We start from the raw sequence: 17,541 nt of genomic DNA on the forward strand, positions 1-17,541 counted from the left end.
GTGATGAAGAGAGGAGGCACTCTACTCAACCTCAGATTTACAGAGAAGAAATAATTTGTTGGGACTGTGAAGATCAGAGGTAACCTTGACTGCTTAGTAGAGTTCATGATCTCAAGACAAGAACATAAAAACTGAAAAGCAGGATCACAGCTCTGGGCTTCAGAAGAGCAGACTTTGACCTGTTCAGAAATCTTGGAATAATCCTATGGGTGATGGAGAAAAGATTTTCAAGGAAAACTTTCTCTAATGGACCATTCAGACAAGCAGGAAATCAAGCAAAAATGGCAAAAGGCCTTCTTGAATGAATACGAAACTTCTGACTAGATTCAAACATAAAAAGAAGTATAGATGTGATGGAAGCAGGAGCAGTTGTCCTGGCAGGAAACTGGGAACACTTTCCAAGGAAGAATAGGTGCAGTTAGGAAAGCCAAAACTGATCTGGTGTTGAATCTAGTGGTTTAAAAAATTTTTTTAGGTGGTAAGTATTCTGCTACTTCTATAAGCCAAAAATAATGCATCTTCTCAGATGCTATTCCAAAACTCTATTCAGTGCAGCCATCACTTGGAAATTCAGTTTAACTCAAGTATGGCATTATCTCTGGCACCCACCATAACTGCTATGACACCCAGTAGTTAAATCCATATCCAAGAGTTTTACAACTTAATTTTTTGTTTCTCAAAGTGTAAACGTGATGGATGAAATTTTGAGATAATGCAATTTGGAAATCATCACTGGATGTAATTGCAGGGGAAAATGGAAAGTGCACAGTGACAGCTTTAAAATATTCAGAATTAAGGAGATAGCATTAATTTGTGTAGGACAGATGAAAAATATTTTTTTTGGGGAAATAAAAGTTAACTTATAGAATGAACAGAGGTAGATGAAAAGCAGAGCATAAAAAGAATTACAGATTCAGATAGTTCAACATCAAAGTACTCTAAAGGAAATCACTAACAGATAATTACTATATCAAGTTCTGAAATTTTCCTATCTGCAAAACCACTTTCTCCTGCTTATATTTCTAATGTTGAACCTTTCTTTCAGCTGGCCTGTTAGACAGGAATATAATTTATAACTTAATAAGGACAAAAAGAAATGGGAAGGAAACATTTGTAAAAAATACTGATGATATATTGATTTCTTCCATTTACTTACTTGGTACCAATCTACATAACAAACTTTTTATGAAATAAACTATTTGTTTTCTTCTTCTCCAATATATTTTCAGCCCACAGAACAATCTATTTCAAAATAACAGCTTGGATCTGAGATGCTGGACAGCAAAATTCCCATAGAGTATCCTCATGCTACAGTCCTGGGCGTTATATCGCTTCTGAGGCTGAGCAGGTTGGGTGTGTACCTTGTCCATTGCCTTGGCATCATTCGTTTTCCCTCTAGAGAAACACTGGTTCAAGTACTTGTCCTTAGGATCCAGCTTGATTTTTCACATCCTTTTCCTTCCCTCTTCCCTGTCTTTTTTCTTCTCTGTGGCTTAAACCATGATATCCTCTGCTCTGCCTAAAGTCTGACCCTCAAGAGGCTTGTGGAAGGTGTGAACTGGCACAAATGCACACTGTGACATGCACTTTCTCAGTACAGCATTTCTCTTCCTTTATCCACTGTGAGATAGCATGGGTCATTAAAAATAAGTGAAGGCTGAGTATAGTATTCTGTGTCACTCCTGTCTTCTCACTGAACTCCTATTGTTCACAAAATCTCTTCATCCTGAACTGATGAAATTCCTGCAGAGGATGACAATCTGAAATTCTGACCTCTCAGATCTTCAAGACTCTCCTGCGGTTGAATCCTGCCATTGTGTGTTACATACTTTTATCAGATGACTTCTTTCCCAGCAACTAAATTCTCCTTGCTGGAAGTTCATGAATGTTTATACCTGAAGAGGAGATGATTTTCTCTTATTAGCACTGTACTCTTTCTCTCTCCCTCTCTTTGACTTCTCCCTTTCTTTGCACTTTAGGCAAATAAAGTTCAGCTCAAATCAGTAAAATAGCAACAAAGAGTAATGGAATATTTGCAAACAACCTGGAACTGGCAGGTGAATTAAAATTCTATGTTAAGTGGTCAGAATATTATGCAGAATTAATAATGTGTACGGAAAGATTCACCAAGTTTTTAGCAATAAAATTTAATATATATTTAAAGGGATATTTTGAGGTTATGGGAGTATAAGTATTTTCACTTTAATTTTTATGATCCAATTAGTTGTTATTAGGAGAATGCATTCTTTTCAAACACAACACTACTACTGGTTTCTGGTCTGGTGGTAGAACTGGTGTCAGGAGCTCATTACAATGGAGATCTTTACTCTTCCAACTTATTTAATAGTTAAGCTTCAATGTTACTCTGTGTCATCCAAAAAAGGGCAAAACTGTGTTTATAGAAACTCAACAAAATCATGTAGTATGTGCTAATACAGTTGGAAGACAGTTTAGGAGCCAAATATAATGCCTTATTTAGTCTATTCAGTAAAGGTGAAGGGTTCACTCAAAATATTTTCTCTCCTGAAAGCTGATTTTCTTGGTGAAAAGAAGAGCCCCAGAGAAAGTTCATCTTCATAAAATTTTAAGCCTCCTTTTCATCTGCAATTGTTTTTTTGTCACTGCTTATTTCAAGCAGATGAAGAAAGTTGTGTTTGTATGTGGAGCTTCAGCAAACCAAGTGGGACCTGGGAACCTGTCTCTGCTGTAGAGTTAAGATAGCTTTGCAGTTTTGATAAGTCTGCTAAGATCATTAGTTATTTCTGAAGGAGAACATTACTTCCTAAGGGCAACTGCTTTGAAGGCAGCTCTGCTACCATCAGTCTGAGAACTATGAGCTTGTTCTGACCTTTTGATAAATGCAAGCACATCGAAAATATCTTTGTGCTGGTCTGGCTTAGGATAGGATACGATTCCCTTCATTTGTTGCTCGGCTCTGTGTTCACTTGCCTCCATCAACTGGTGCAACTGTCTTGGTATAAAACCAGGTCTGTTAGTACTTGACCTGCGCTTTAAGCCTCTGCAGAGATACAGAAATGTGTTAAGACAGGAGGGTATCTCAATACATTTTATTTTACTGTTTCTTGATTTTACTGAATTTTGCCTTTCTGGAGTTGCAGAGCTGATGTTGAAGTTTGAATCTTGTTTTCTTTGTATATGATTTTAAACCAGGAGTAGTGCATGAGATTGATGTGCAATCCAGATCCAGAGTGCAACTTTGGAACTTGTGGAAAATTATATGTGTGGGACTGGTGAAAATTACAGTGAACAGGAACTAAAACATCATAGATACTGAATTTAAAAATGAATACCTGAATACAAATAAAGGTATCTAAGCAACTTCCTTCTGAAGAAACAAAATCAGCTGATTTGTGTCTTATCAGACAGCAAAAGAACAAAAAAACCTCCCAAACCCAAACTAAATAAAATAAAAAAATAAGTAGATGATATATGAAGGAAAAAAGGAGAAAGGCTGAAAATCGGTACCCCAAAGAATTGGGATCAAATTTTTACATGAGATTTGTCTTGATTTTTAAGTCCTTGTAGCAAGTGCAGGGAACAGGGAGGAAATCACACCATTATTTTATTATTTCTCCAAAAGATTTTCTCAACTTCAACTATTTCTCTGCTGCAGAATTTTAATTTAGTTGTTTGATCCTTTAAATCCTGTAGGGTTGGTCTAAACTCTTTTATACCTCTATATTTCTGAGATTTGCTTTCCAAGAAAAATATTAGAAGATTATGTATCTTAAAAATATGAAAGCTTGCATTTTTCCCCTTTAAATAATAGCAGATAAAAATAGATACAACTGCAAAATACGAGATAACATCTTGCTGAAACAGGTGCATGGAGGATAACAAGCATAGAGCACTTCCTTACTAAGCAGAGGCCCATGGACCGTGAGTGCTCTCGCCTCCTCCTACTTTCTATTCAGGAAGCAGGATGACATGACCATGGGCAGCAAGTGGCAGTGTCTGGAGTAAGCAGCAGGCAGGCGAAGCCTATTTTTATCAGATGTAATGAGAAATTTTTATTTAGGATTTCTGAAATGTTCACGCATGGTGTGTCACCTTGGGTTGTGCATGTGTAGGGGTGAAGGTGCGTGGCTGTGCTTTTTTCCTGTAGAAATGTTTCTCAGAGCGGGAGGTTTGCATCCCACATGTACCCGACTGAAAGCAAAGAAACTGTTTAGAAAGGTGCTAAATCAAGTGAGTGGTTGAACAGAGGAGAAGGAAGATGAAAGAACTCTGCTGATGCTGGTATCAAAATAAAATGGGACAATTGCTTAAAACAAAAGCCTGGAATATTTTGGTGTCCTTAGAAGATCTAATTAGAAAGATGTAGGCCTGATTCTCCATTGTTTGTACCTTACATAATCATATAAATTGTTCAATGCACCATATTGTAAGAAGGGGAAGCATTTACACTGTTCATCAAGAGTGAAAATACCTTAATGTTGCTGCATAGTTTCAGATAAAATACATATACCAAAAAAAGAAGTCATAATATCTGTGCTTGAAAATAGTTATGATAGAATATAGAACAGCCAAGAATCTCCAAACTGTTTCTATTTTAATTTGGCTGTTTGTGCACAGTTCTCACTATTAACCTAACATTCATTATTCGAATACCAGCAGGTTATACAATTATATCAAGATTCGTATCTGGAAAGTCTCCACCGAATTTGAAAGGCAACCCTAGCTTTGCAAGGTACCTATTAAAGTACATCACAATATTGTAATATCATGTATTATTGAGAAACTAGGATATGTTGTTTGGCAAATATAACACAAGAGTTAACTAATAAATTTTAAGACAGTGGGGATTTTAATAATTCTGGTAGAAAATATTTTATCTTTTTGTTCCCACTTGACCATATGTGTAATGTACATTTTTCTAGAAAATATACAGCACAGCAGCAGAGAAGAAGTCTGGTTGTTACAAGGTCCTGGCTAGCTGTCATTTGGGTCAGATGGGAATCCTCTGGAAGGTGGGAGGCAGCATCATTGTACACATAATTTCCCTATTAAGCATGTTGACATACCTGGAGTTCAGGGTGGCATTGCTATGAAACAAACAGGACCAGAAAGATGGACCCAGGAGAAGACAGGGAGACCTCAAGGCTTCTGAAGAGAATGTGGACAGCAGTAGGGCTTGCTCATAGTGGCAGATGACAGCAAAGACTGCACAATGAAGAAGGGGAAGACTTCTCTGGAAGGAATATGCAGTTTACTGTAAAGCAGGCAGTTGCTGGAATTTAGAGGTCTGAGGAAAGTATCTGACCTCAAAGAATATGACAAATCAGAGAGAGGATTGATTTCAATGACTTTTTCATTTACTTCCCTAGCAGATCTGAATGAATCTACAGATCTGCATCTGCTAGGTATAAAAAAATTACCTGTTTTATTGCAGTGAATTTTGAGGGACTGCACTTCAACAAACATATTTTGCAAGTGTAGAGTCCCATCATAGCAGTCATTTAGTCTAATTTAAATAACACTTAGACTTCCATGAATAAAAATTTTTGCTGGAACTAGCATGATAACTTAAATGATTATCCAGCCTTGGCAGTCAACTTCAGTAATAGAAATTTAGCTGTCTTTGGCAAGCTGTCCAAGGAATCAATTAGCTTCACTGTATTGTACCTTCTGTTTAATTTAGTGAATTTATTTCTCTTCTGTCCTTTTCTGTCATTAACTTTCAGTCTCTTTGATTGCAGTCTACATGGATCTTTAAGTCCTTAATAATTTTCTTTTAGGTAAACTCATTAGACGCAGTTCCTTTTGTCTTTCAATATTTCAATGTTTTAATCATGTTTCTGGTCTCCAAAGGCAGAGGGAATGTAATTTTATTGTGCTGTGTTCCATTGATAAAAAGTTTCAGGTTAGACTTTTTCATTCACTCTTTCACAGAGATTGAACAAGTCTCTGAAGTTACAGGCTCCCACAAGGGACTCTATCCTGTCAACATTAATGGAATAATTTCTTCCTAGGTCAGATATTTACTTTCCAGTTGTTGCCACAGATAGAGGTAAACACATTAAAAATATACAGTAGTAACTTCTTTTGCTTAAAAACATCTAATAAAAATAAGGATCTCACTGAAGAACTTGAAAGATTAATGATTTTACAATGTAGGATAAACAGTCTGATCATTAATCTTTTCCAACATTAAATTCTTCAGAAAGATGACAGTGCTAGTCCTAACTTACAAGACAAAGGCATTACAAAGTTGTTAGAAATCAAGTGGCTCTGAATATCAGAGAAATTGACATTCTTTCAATTGAAGACTTTTAAAAATTTATTTTCTTAATCTGTAATCAGTGAATTATATTACTAAAGCAATAACAGAGCAAGGGGATTTCAGTCAAAATCGTTTGAGATATAATGTATCTATGGTTTCTACGTGATTGAAGTCTTGAATTTGTCTGGAAGTCTTTCATACCACAGACAATCACAGCGGTTTTTCACAAGTAGAGAATATGAAGAGACAAAAATTTTTTTATTGAAGACGTTAGGTTTGTGAATGGGGGAATTGCAGTTCATAGGCTGGAATGACTTTTACCATAATTTAAATGCATGTCCTGAGGGTCACATCAAACCACTTTCTTATGATAACTAGTGTGAAAGCAGAACAAGACTATCACAAATTTAATTAGACTGGCCCCATAATTTATGCTGCTGAATTTCTGAAATTGTTAATAGAACATTCATGTACTCGAAATGCATAGAAATAGCTTTCTTGCAGTGTCATCACAGCCCCACAGTTCTATAAACAGTTTTATCTAAATGTGCACAAAAATATAGTCATAGATGGGTATAAACAATATTTTTTAGCATTTCAAATTATTTGAATATCTTTCTGCTGTAAGTCAATTTCATTAATATTTGCCATATAGGCATTGCTGATATTGCATTTCCCTTGAGTCAGTTATAAGCAGGTTTTTGTTGAGTTTTGTGTTTTTCAACAGATGCTTTTGAAGTGTCTGAGAAACAAAACAATACCATGTTTACCAAAGCAGGAGGAAATGTTATTTTTTCTTGCCTTTATAAAATTGGAGATTTGGTGCAGCAAGCAACGTTGGAAAGGATTAAAGCAAATTGAGTAGATATTGTCATTCTGTGCAACTCTTCAGGAAAGTAAAGCTTTGTTTCAGATTTCAAAGAGCATACATGGGTGGATTGTTCTCATCAGGCAAACTCCAGGATTTTCTTTTGAAACATTGCAGCCTCTGACTTTGCAATGTACTGCTGTGTAGCTGCTGGAAGAAACAAAACCTATGTGATGAGTTCTACTGTGGCTGGTAAGTAAAGGAAGAAGTCTTAAATGTTTTCAAAACAGGACCTTCTGACGCATTAGCACTTTTACCCATACAAAATAACTCTTCAGTAACAAGTGAGGATTTATTTAAGTACTGTGTTCCAATTAGCAGGATGTAAAAGACAGCAAAGTTAACAATCTCATTTCCACAGAAATAAGCCGGCTTTAAGCTCGTCCGATCTCATTATAGGAGTGTAGAACTGTTTGTGGGCAACTGTTTTGATGTTAAGAATCATAGAATAGAATAGAATAGAATAGAATAGAATAGAATAGAATAGAATAGAATAGAATAGAATCATAGAATCATTAAGGTTGGAAAAGACCTCCAAGATCATCAAGTCCAACCTTTGACCAAACACCATCATGTCAACCAAACCATAACACTAAGTGCCATGTCAGTTGTTTCTTGAACACTTCTAAGGATGGTGACTCCATTACCTGCCTGGGAAGCCTGTTGCAATGCCTGACCACCCTTTCAGTGAAGAAATTCTTCTAATGTCCAACTTGAAACTCCCCTGCTGAAGCTTGAGGGAGCCTCTTGACCTATTGCTAGCTGCCTGGGAAAAGAGGCTGGTCCACACCTTTCTACAACCTTTTCAGGTAGCTGTAGAGAGTGTAAAGGTCTCCCCTGACCCTCCTTTTCTCCATGCTAAAGAAGCCCATCTCCTTCAGCCACTCCTCATATGACTTAGAAGAAAGAGATGCTTTGGAAGGGGAAAGATTGCCTTAGTTTGTAGGGAGAGGTGGGCATTCTACCAAAGAAGGCACAAGGGAAATTCCCCATTAGTGCAGTGTACTGCAGGGCCCTGAGGATGAGACCTGTCCTTCAGTGAAGGCAAAGAGCACACTCACAGTTGAAAATGTAGAATTTTGTAAACTGACCTCTACTTTATTCAGGTAGGGAGTTTCCTCATGGAGCTCTCTCAGCTTTCTAGGTTTTGCTGTAACTATTGTCACAGTTAGCTTATAATGGGAGCTACATGTCCCCACACACAGACCCAAGATTTCCCAAACTGTGTGTTGAATCCCACCTTTATGTTTACTTTCTGTTATGACTCAAAAAAAAAAAAAAAAAAAAGAAAAAGACTTGGTTTTGCTTCTTCTCTATAGAACATATTTTGAAGACATGATTCTTGTACCACCCCATTCCTTCTTCTGTTGCTGCATTCAGTTCAGCTTTCATTTTTCTGCTTTTGTTCCTGGTAATACATGAGTGTTAGTAGACATCTCTTTGACAATACTGTGGCATGGGGTGTAAAACTGCAGAATACATTTAATCCGTGATTAGGTTAATTGAGAAGTGAAGGTTGTACTTGGAAAAAAAACATGATGACCAAACTACAACTCATCTCTTCCGGTGAGCTTGTGGGATGTTGACATTTTTGCAGGAGCGCCCATTGGGCAGAACTTCAAAACTTCCAGGGGTTTCCACCCCTTGGGGTCTACCACTTTTCTTAGCCTCTGGGGGAAAACAAAGCCCAAACCACTACAACTGAATACTTGACCACAGAAATCCATGAAAGTGAGCAGAATGTAAGAATAGAGGAACTAAGAGAATAGAGAAGAATAGAGAAAACAGGACAAAATGTCCTCTCACCTCTGACAATTTTAAACATTGGAATTTCAAAATGTTGCCTGAATTGATATAATCAAGCATATCCTAACTGTAGAGTAATATTTTCTGTTTACTTTAGCTTCCATCTCACCTGGTGACACAGCTAGTGAAGTCTCTCACAAGCTCATGAGTGACTTACTCTTCTTGATCCAACAGTTCTGGCTTGAGTAAACCAAGTGGTGCCAGGAACCTGACACACTATTTTTATTATGTATTTTCTACCAGTTCAGTCATGTAATTTTCTTTGACTTAGCATTACAGTTGAGCCACACTGTAGCTTGGATTTGCTACCAAACTCTTCCAACGCTTAAGTCTGTTGGTGTGATTCTGCATGGGAAAAGCCAGAGTTTTTTTGAAATACTGAGTCTAGGTGGTGAGAGGAGAACTGCACTGTAAACAGTAATATAGAAAACTCTGTTTAGGTTGAAAGATGGTAAGATAAAAGATAAGAACCCTTTCTTTTTTTTCTTTTTTTGAAGCTGTTTTTGAAAAGACCTCAAGAACTTTTAAAGAAGAGGAATCTTGGGTGAAAAGCAGTATTAAGAGCACAGGATTACTTGCAGAATTGATAACAATTCAAAAACTGCTGATTCCAAGAGGTGGTACAGTCGAAAGATGCAGTTTTCTTCTTATCTAAAGGTTAATATATTTTTGCAAAGAAAAACAACATGGAATGCCTGTGAAGAAAAAAGGGAGAGAGGAAGGAATAGGTATTCAAGCATTGTGAAAGCACTTCTTGCAGTTGTATCAGCAGAAGTCAGCATGCACTTAATATTTTTGAACATTAGTGAAAATGAAACCATGACATCAATTAATTATCACTAAGTTTATCGATTCTATCCCACTAAATGTTGTGATTTGTTTTTCAGAAACAGGAATTTCCAGCTGAAATTGGACATCTGCAAATATTTTTTGACCTCAAAATCTGGAACATATAAGGCAATGTGTATGTAAAAAAATGTAGTTTTTGTTGGACAACTCTTACAGAAACAGAAAGCTGAGTATTACATAATTATACAACGTGTTCAAGAGACCTGGAATTCATTTCTGATGTGTTCTTCACCATATCTCTTCTTCTAAAAATTCTATCAATAGAGAGATTTTTCATGACACCAGATTTCACGTCTGAACCTGTTTCTGGTTTTTTTCTTACCATGCTTTTTTCTTTGAGACAGTCTTTGAAGAGAGGAAGTACATTTATAATTCATATAGTTTTGGTAGATGATTCAGAAAGAAGGGGAGATGTCATATGAAAGGACTGAAAATTTAGCAGGGTTGAAAGACCTAAACATCCTGAAGACCTAGACATTTTTAGGAAGATTTAATAAGTTTTTTTCTTGCCTCAGCAGAAAATGGGATAGCAAGCTCTCTTGGACAAAATAAAATAGAAACATGTTTCTGTGTGTTCCCACTAGATCTGAAAAGGTGGTTGGCAGTTGTCTTTACATGTATGTTTAGGGGGTCAGAATTACATTTGTACTAACCCTTTTACCAGCATTTTTGCCTTCCTCTACACACATTCAAGTACCTTCACGTCCTTCTAAATTTGTGGGGCTAAGAAGTGCACATAGGGCTCAGAGTGAGGTTTCACCTACACTGATTACAGTGGGATAATCACCTCCTTTAATCGGTTGGTGTTGCTGAGTTTGATGCACCCCAGGATGTGATTTGCCCTGTGAACATGGATCACTCACACTGAACCTGCTGCTGACCAGCACCCCTACATCCCTTTCTGCAGGGCTTCTTTCTAGCTGCTTCTCTCCCAGTTTATACTTGTGTCCAGAATTATTCCATCCCAGGTGCAGAGACAGGATGGATTTGTTTCTTTTACTCAGAAGATGGGTGACCTTATTGCAGAGGGATATCAAATTAGTTAAACAGGACTTTCCCTTTGTGAATGCATGTTGACTGTGCCCTTAAATGTCTTTCAATTGCACCCAATAGGATCTTCATAGCATCCAGATGAAAAGCAGGGACTATTTGTCCAGTCATTGGGGGTTATCATATAGCCCTTGTGAGCTGGGAGGAGCTCTGGGCCATAGGAAACAGCCAGAAGGTAAGACTGCAGTAAGGGGGTGAGCAGAACCAGGATAGGAATGAAATTAGCTTCTGTCTTCCTTCATGCAATCATTCAGTACAAACACTAGATATCAAACCATATCTGTGGGTCTCTACTCAACAAACCACTGTTCTCTAGGCATGAATGCATTTGTGCTGGATTTCTGCCTTTCAGTTGTGTGGAAAACTTTTTCAGTGATGTCTAGTTAGCACACCATATGTGCCAATCCAGCAATGTATGTGACAAAATACATGAAGGTCTTGACAGTGAAGTTCAAATCTCCTGTTAAAACAAATAACTGTATGACTCATCAGTGCTCCCTCCTCTAAACCAAAGTTGGAGCACTGAAGGTTGAAAACCTTCCTACAAAAAATTTTTGCACACTTGCAGAGAAGATACCAAGGCTATGATGGGTTGTCCAATACTTAACAGAAACTGTACTGATGCTGGAAATATACTTAATAACCTCCTGTCAGCATATAACCTTTGCTGAGAACATAAGAACTAAAGAGACACATGACACGCATCTGACATGTTTCTGCAAAAGCTTGACTGGGATGTTAAAGTCAGTAATTACAAAAGGTTTTGTATAGTTAAAGAAAACAAATGCCTAAGGAAGGTTTTGCTCATTTCAAGTGAGAAAAGCAAAAGGACTTTGAGCTGTTGTTAGTTAAAAAAAAAATCTATTAATTTTTCTCATCCGAATTTAACTGACAGCTGATAATCTCAGCTCTCAAACTCATTAATTGAGGGATTATTATCTTGACCTGATAAAACTGAATGTGAAACTTCCGAAAAAGAGTAACGAAGTCTAAAGCAGTTAAACTGAAGGATGGGGATGTTTCTGAACTCTGCAACTCTATCCAGATTCACCCATCCTTGATGACAATTAAATACAAGACTTAAAAAAATTCCCTTGTTGCTTATATTTCATATTTCTGTAAGTATTCACTGGCACAGATAATGATTTTCTATGGTGGGTGGCATAAAATCTTGGAAAAAAAGACATTATAATTTGGACATAACTATATGCACTATCCTGTCATTTTAAGTACACTGGAGCTGAAAACATTCTGGAAGTAGAGTGATTTCATATGTGGTTATAACACAAAAGATACTGGTTTTTGTTATCAGACAACCTTCTCTGAAGTGTCACATACCTACAACATGTATACTTCTGAGAGAATTTTCTTTCTTTTTTCTTTCCAGAAAAATAACACTGGAATTCAAGGATAAGGCTCTTCCAGTATTTTTCGTTATCCCTTCCAGTGAGGACATTAATAGTAAAAAGGAATATGTTAGCAAGCCTCATCTGGTATTCAGGATAGCCAGATAAGAAGCTGTGAATGTTTTGATGCAGGAGTGAAAAGCCATCTGGTGATGGCTCAGCAGTTGGTTAGCTGGGATTATTGTCATTAGCGGTACTGATTATTTTCCTTTGCCTGTGAACTAAGCACATAACTTTTTCGTCTACCCAGAATTGAAAGTACCTTGGGGCAGCTGTGGTTTCACCTCTGTACAGTGAGAAGAATATTAAAGAGGAACTACACCTGAAGACAGTTTTTTAGTCCCTGTTCACCAATGGATTGCTGAGGATTTGAGTTGTAGGTTACCTGCATGACTTTGATAATATCACCTCTGTTCTTTCCTCCAGTTTTTCACCTCAAAAATGAGTATTACCTTTCCACAGACTTGAGCGCTATAAGAATATATTGGCTTACACCTTGAAACTATTGTTTTGTTTGTCTCTACCATTTAGTTATTATGTATTGCTCCTTAGTTTCATTTGAGACTATTCTGGGAAGTATTGAAAAACACCTAAAAGACAACTCTGTCATTGGTTACAGCCAACACAGCTTCAGGAGAGGAAAGTCCTGCTTGTAAAACCTGATTTCCTTTCATGATAAGGCAAGCCACCTAGCTGATCAAGGGAATCCAGTTGATGTAGTCTTTTTGGATTTCAGTAAAGCTTTCAACACTGTCTCTCACTATATCCTTCTGGAAAAATGTCCAGCAGACAACTGGATAAATACATTATGTGGTAGGTGAGCAGTTGGCTCATGGCTCAAGCACAGAGGGTGATAGTGAATGGGGTAACATCAGACTGGTGATCAGTCACTAGTGGGGTTCCACAGCGCTTCATCTTGGGCCCTGTGCTCTTCAACATCTTCATAAATGACTTGGACACAGGACTGGAAGGGATACTAAGTAAGTTTGCAGAGGACACAAAACTGGGAGGAGCTCTTGACTCCCTTGAAGGCAGGGAGGCCCTGCAGAGAGACCTCAACAAATCAGAGGACTGGGCAGTCACCAACCACATGAAGTTCAACAAGGGGAAGTGCCAGATACTGCACCTGGGATGGGGCAACCCTGGATGTTTGTACAGACTGAGGAATGAGATGCTGGAAAGCAGTGCCATGGAAAGGGAGCTGGGGGTCCTGGTCAATGGCAAGTTGAACATGAGTCAGCAGTGCCCTGGCAGCCAGGAGGGCCAACTGTGTCCTGGGGGCATCAGGCAAAGCATCACCAGCTGGTCAAGGGAGGGGATTGTTCCACTCTGCTCTGCACTGGGGCAGCCTCACCTTGAATACTGTGTGCAGTTTTGGGCATCACAATATAAGAAAGATATTAAGCTATCAGGGCAACAGAGATGGGGAAGCTGTATAAGGAGCGGCTGAGGTCACTTAGCATGTTCTGCTGGAAGAAGAGACTGAGGGGAGACCTCATTGCAGTTACAACTTCCTCCTGAGGGGAAGAGGAGGGGTGGGCACTGATCTCTTCTTTGTGGTGACCAGTGACAGGACCCAAGGGCATGGCCTGAAGTTGTGTCAGGGGAGGTTTAGGCTGGATATTAGTAAAAGGTTCTTCACCCAGAGAGTGGCTGGGCACTGGAACAGCTTCCCAGGGAAGTGGTCACAGCACCAAGCCTGACAGAGTTCAAGAAGTGTTTGGACAATGCTCTCAGGGGCATGGTGTTACTCTTGGGGATGGTCCTGTGCAGGGCTAAGGTTTGGGCTTGATGATCCTTGTTGGTCCCTTCCAGCTCAGCACATTCTGTGATTATGTGAACTTTGAAGCCCTCTGCTGAACCTGCTTGAGGAGTTTCATGTCTCTCTCAGGAGTCCAGAGCTGGACACAGTACTTCATATGTGGCCTCACCAGGACTGAGTAGAGGGGCATGATTACCTCCCTTGACTTGCTGGCAGTACTCTTCCTAATGCTTCCCAGGATTCCATTGACCTTCTTGGCCAAAAGGGTGCATGCTGGCTCATGGACAGTTTGTTGTTCACAAGGACCCCCCACATTCTTCTCCACAGAGCTGCTTTCCAGCACGTTGGCCCCCAGCCTGTACTGGTGCATGGGGTTATTATTCCCCAAGTACAGGACCCCTTATTCACTTTTCTTGAATTTCAGACAGTTCTTCTCTGCCCATATCTCCAACCTATTGAGGTCCTGCTGAAGGGCTGCATGCGACTCTGGGGTATCAACTACTCCTCCCAGCTTTTTGTTACCAGCCAAGAACATTCACTTAAGTAGCCTGAGAGCTTTTATTAACCATATATTGAGTCACTTATGTATGAACTGTTTTCTCACCAGGGGAGGGAAGAAGATAAAAAAGGATTATACAAGGCATTGCTATTTTTTCCATACCACTGTACTGTGTTCACTCACCTTTGGTCATACCAGTCACAACTTTCCGAAGAGCTAGTTCAGCGTAACAAAAGTGTTTTAGAAAGGAGAAAATTGTGAAGTCTGAATATTGAGCATGAGCTGTCATGGAATGATCTCTTTATATAATCATTGACTTTTCAGTTTAGTTTGTCATAAAAAGTTCATGCTGATCTATATTTATACAAAATACTAATCGTATTTATTGCAATCATATTTTAGCAACTTGGGATCACAAATGGTTTACTACCTATATAGCTGGAGGAATTTCTCCTGCTGTTTTACTGTTAGTTTTCCTATTGATCTTCTGCATCATCACTGTTTTTTGCAAAAAGTGAGTAACAAATCAATTTGCATAATATACTGAAGCAGGTAAGTATGAATGTGTCAACAGATCATCCTACTATCCTACTCAGAACAAACTAAAAAAAGGTATATGTGAAAATAAAAATTTATCATCTAAATTTTAACCTTGAAAAAATTAGTCAGTTCTACAGCCTATGAAAAAAGTGACATTTTCTCTTTGTTTTTTTTTTTTCCCCCCTTTTTTCATCTTAGAAAAACAAATGGCTTACTCAAGTTCTTAGTCAGCTAAATGCTTGCTGTGGTATTAGCTGAAACAACATGTTAAGGGTGATTTGTCAGGAATAATATTGAACTAGGCATAGGCTATTGGTATTTTGTGCACAGAGGAGGCCAGGTGACATCTTGAGGTTTTCTAGACCTTCTAACATACTCACAGATGGATCCAAACTAATAGTTTTAACCATTATCTAAGTTTGGTGTATTCCTTGCCAAATATTGCTAGTGATCTGATCCAGAATCTCTCTGCTTCCAATGAAAAGAAATAGTGAGCAGAAAATCTATTCCTTCCCCTGCCACAACATATGAGGCCGCTGGAACTTTTGGGCAACATATTATTGTATTTCCCCCTGAATCAAAGGGCCTTTTCAGCTGAGTCCAGGCTTTTATGAAACAGTGTTAATCTTATACATGTTACAGTTTGCTAGTCCACCTGGATTTTTATGGTATTTATTGATTTCTGAGGGAGTTTCTGACTAAGTGTATATCTTCAGAAAGAAGAGGAAGAGGATCATAGAGGCCTTATCAAAAATTTTGTACTCTATTCAGACCTGGGTAAGGTCACCTGTTGAGATGGAGTTACTCATGTATCGTACTGTATATTTATTAAGACCTTTCTCTTCTGTATTTGCTCTTTATATCCCCTGAATCTTATAGTAATCTTAAAATATATAAATAGGAAAAATTGAAGATTTCAAAGTATGATTACTGCTATTCATTATTTTTGATGAATACTTTTCAATGCTTTACAGGTACATTTAGAGATTCTACTCTGTTCCGTGTTATTAACAAATTGCCCCTTTTGATTTGATAGCTTTTCTATTATTTGTGTGTTATTAATGTCTTCTGTCCTCAAGTCACTACTTGTAAAACTGAAGCAAAAAATTGTATGCTATGATACCATTTGTCTTATCTATTTCTTCCAGTTCAGCTTCAACATAATTCTTTGGGACAGCTGTTTCAGTGCTTCTCCTTTCTTTTTGTGTTGTAACAATCAATGCTTTGGAACTCTGAGTCTTTTCTTTCCCCCATAATAACCCTATTAAAGCCCTGAAATTTAAAAGAGGAGAGATAGGAGTCCATGCCACTGCTTCTGCCTTGTCCCTTCCATGCCCTAAGTTGGGGTATGAAGTTATGTTGTGTTTATGGAAATGATGCTATTCTCACAGTGTATATGAGACTGGTTTTTCACCTATTTTCTCTCAGTGTATATGAGACTGGCTTTTCACCTATTTTCTCTCAGATCTCACTCCTGTATGAGCTGGTGGTAAGCTCCACTGCCAATATGTCCTTATAAAGCCTATTTTTCTCATTCTAACTGCTGGGTTACTGTTTTACCAGGATGCAGCTTTTCATCCAGCAATCAAAGTGCTTCAGAAACCACCTTTCCTGCCATGTCAGTTCACCCAGGCACTGTCACATTAGGTTGTCATAAGACTGACGTAGGAGTGACTGCGTCGGTATCTGAAGTGTGGATGGGAGGGGAAGGGAGCATTTCACTGGTGCTTTACCAGGGACCTGATGCAGGACAACTGGGAAATATATTCAAATTGTAACTTCATTTTTTTCGTATGACTTGAATCTGAAGTGTATTCATAGAAAACAAGAAGACAAAAAAATAAATTATTGATGGTTGAGAAAAGTACTTCAACCTGTTTTTTTTTCTTTTTAATGTTCTTCTAGCCTGCTAACAGTTATAGGAGATCCAATTTTCATGGCATGCATAGTAGGACAGAAAGAAGAGGAGAAGAATCATCACTCGGGTAGACAGAGATTTAAGTCAACTACAGAAATACCTCACACAAACATAAGAAAAGACCATTAGGTTCTTTCTTAAGAATGAAGTAATCAAAGGGCAAGCCTTTTATTTGCAGCAAAGACTTTATTTTCTTTGCACCAGCAAGATGTGGAAGGTCAAACTGACTGTGCTGAGCACTGCCTGGGCTGCTTTGGCTGTCCAGTCCATCTGGGCCAGGCTATTCCAGGTGTGTCAGTGTTGTATTGCAGCCTGCAGCATTAATGTATCCTTTGATTCATATGCAGAATTAGAGATTATTTGCACTTCTACAATTTAAACATTTTTACGCAGTAGGTGAACTCTTAAGTATCAATTTTAGAACAGCTCTGATGTGCAGAGTGGAGCTGCATATGTTTACATAAAGTTAATTCAGTCTGAGAAATCTATGTGTATGAGGAGCTTATGTGACAGGGTGAGAAAGAAAATGTGCTTGATGTTGTCTATGTCCATGATTCTTGCATCTCAAATTGAGAGCTCTATAGAATAATAAATACCCA

At 38.2% G+C, this 17,541-nt stretch overlaps 1 protein-coding gene across 1 annotated transcript in view; it reads left to right on the top strand.

The window, feature by feature from the left end:
• CD226 (CD226 molecule) overlaps window positions 1-17,071 on the top strand; it is a 30,880-nt gene extending 13,809 nt beyond the window's left edge. Inside the window, 3 exon segments of the mRNA XM_051775841.1 lie at window positions 6,972-7,304; window positions 14,887-14,998; window positions 16,930-17,071. Coding sequence (XP_051631801.1) covers window positions 6,972-7,304; window positions 14,887-14,998; window positions 16,930-17,071 — 587 coding nt within the window.
• The last annotated feature ends 470 nt before the right edge of the window (window positions 17,072-17,541 follow it).

Source organism: Manacus candei, unplaced genomic scaffold, assembly GCF_025592945.1.
Source record: "Manacus candei isolate 608988 ecotype Guabito, Panama unplaced genomic scaffold, ASM2559294v1 h1tg000008l, whole genome shotgun sequence".
NCBI classification, from domain to species: Eukaryota; Metazoa; Chordata; class Aves; order Passeriformes; family Pipridae; genus Manacus; species Manacus candei.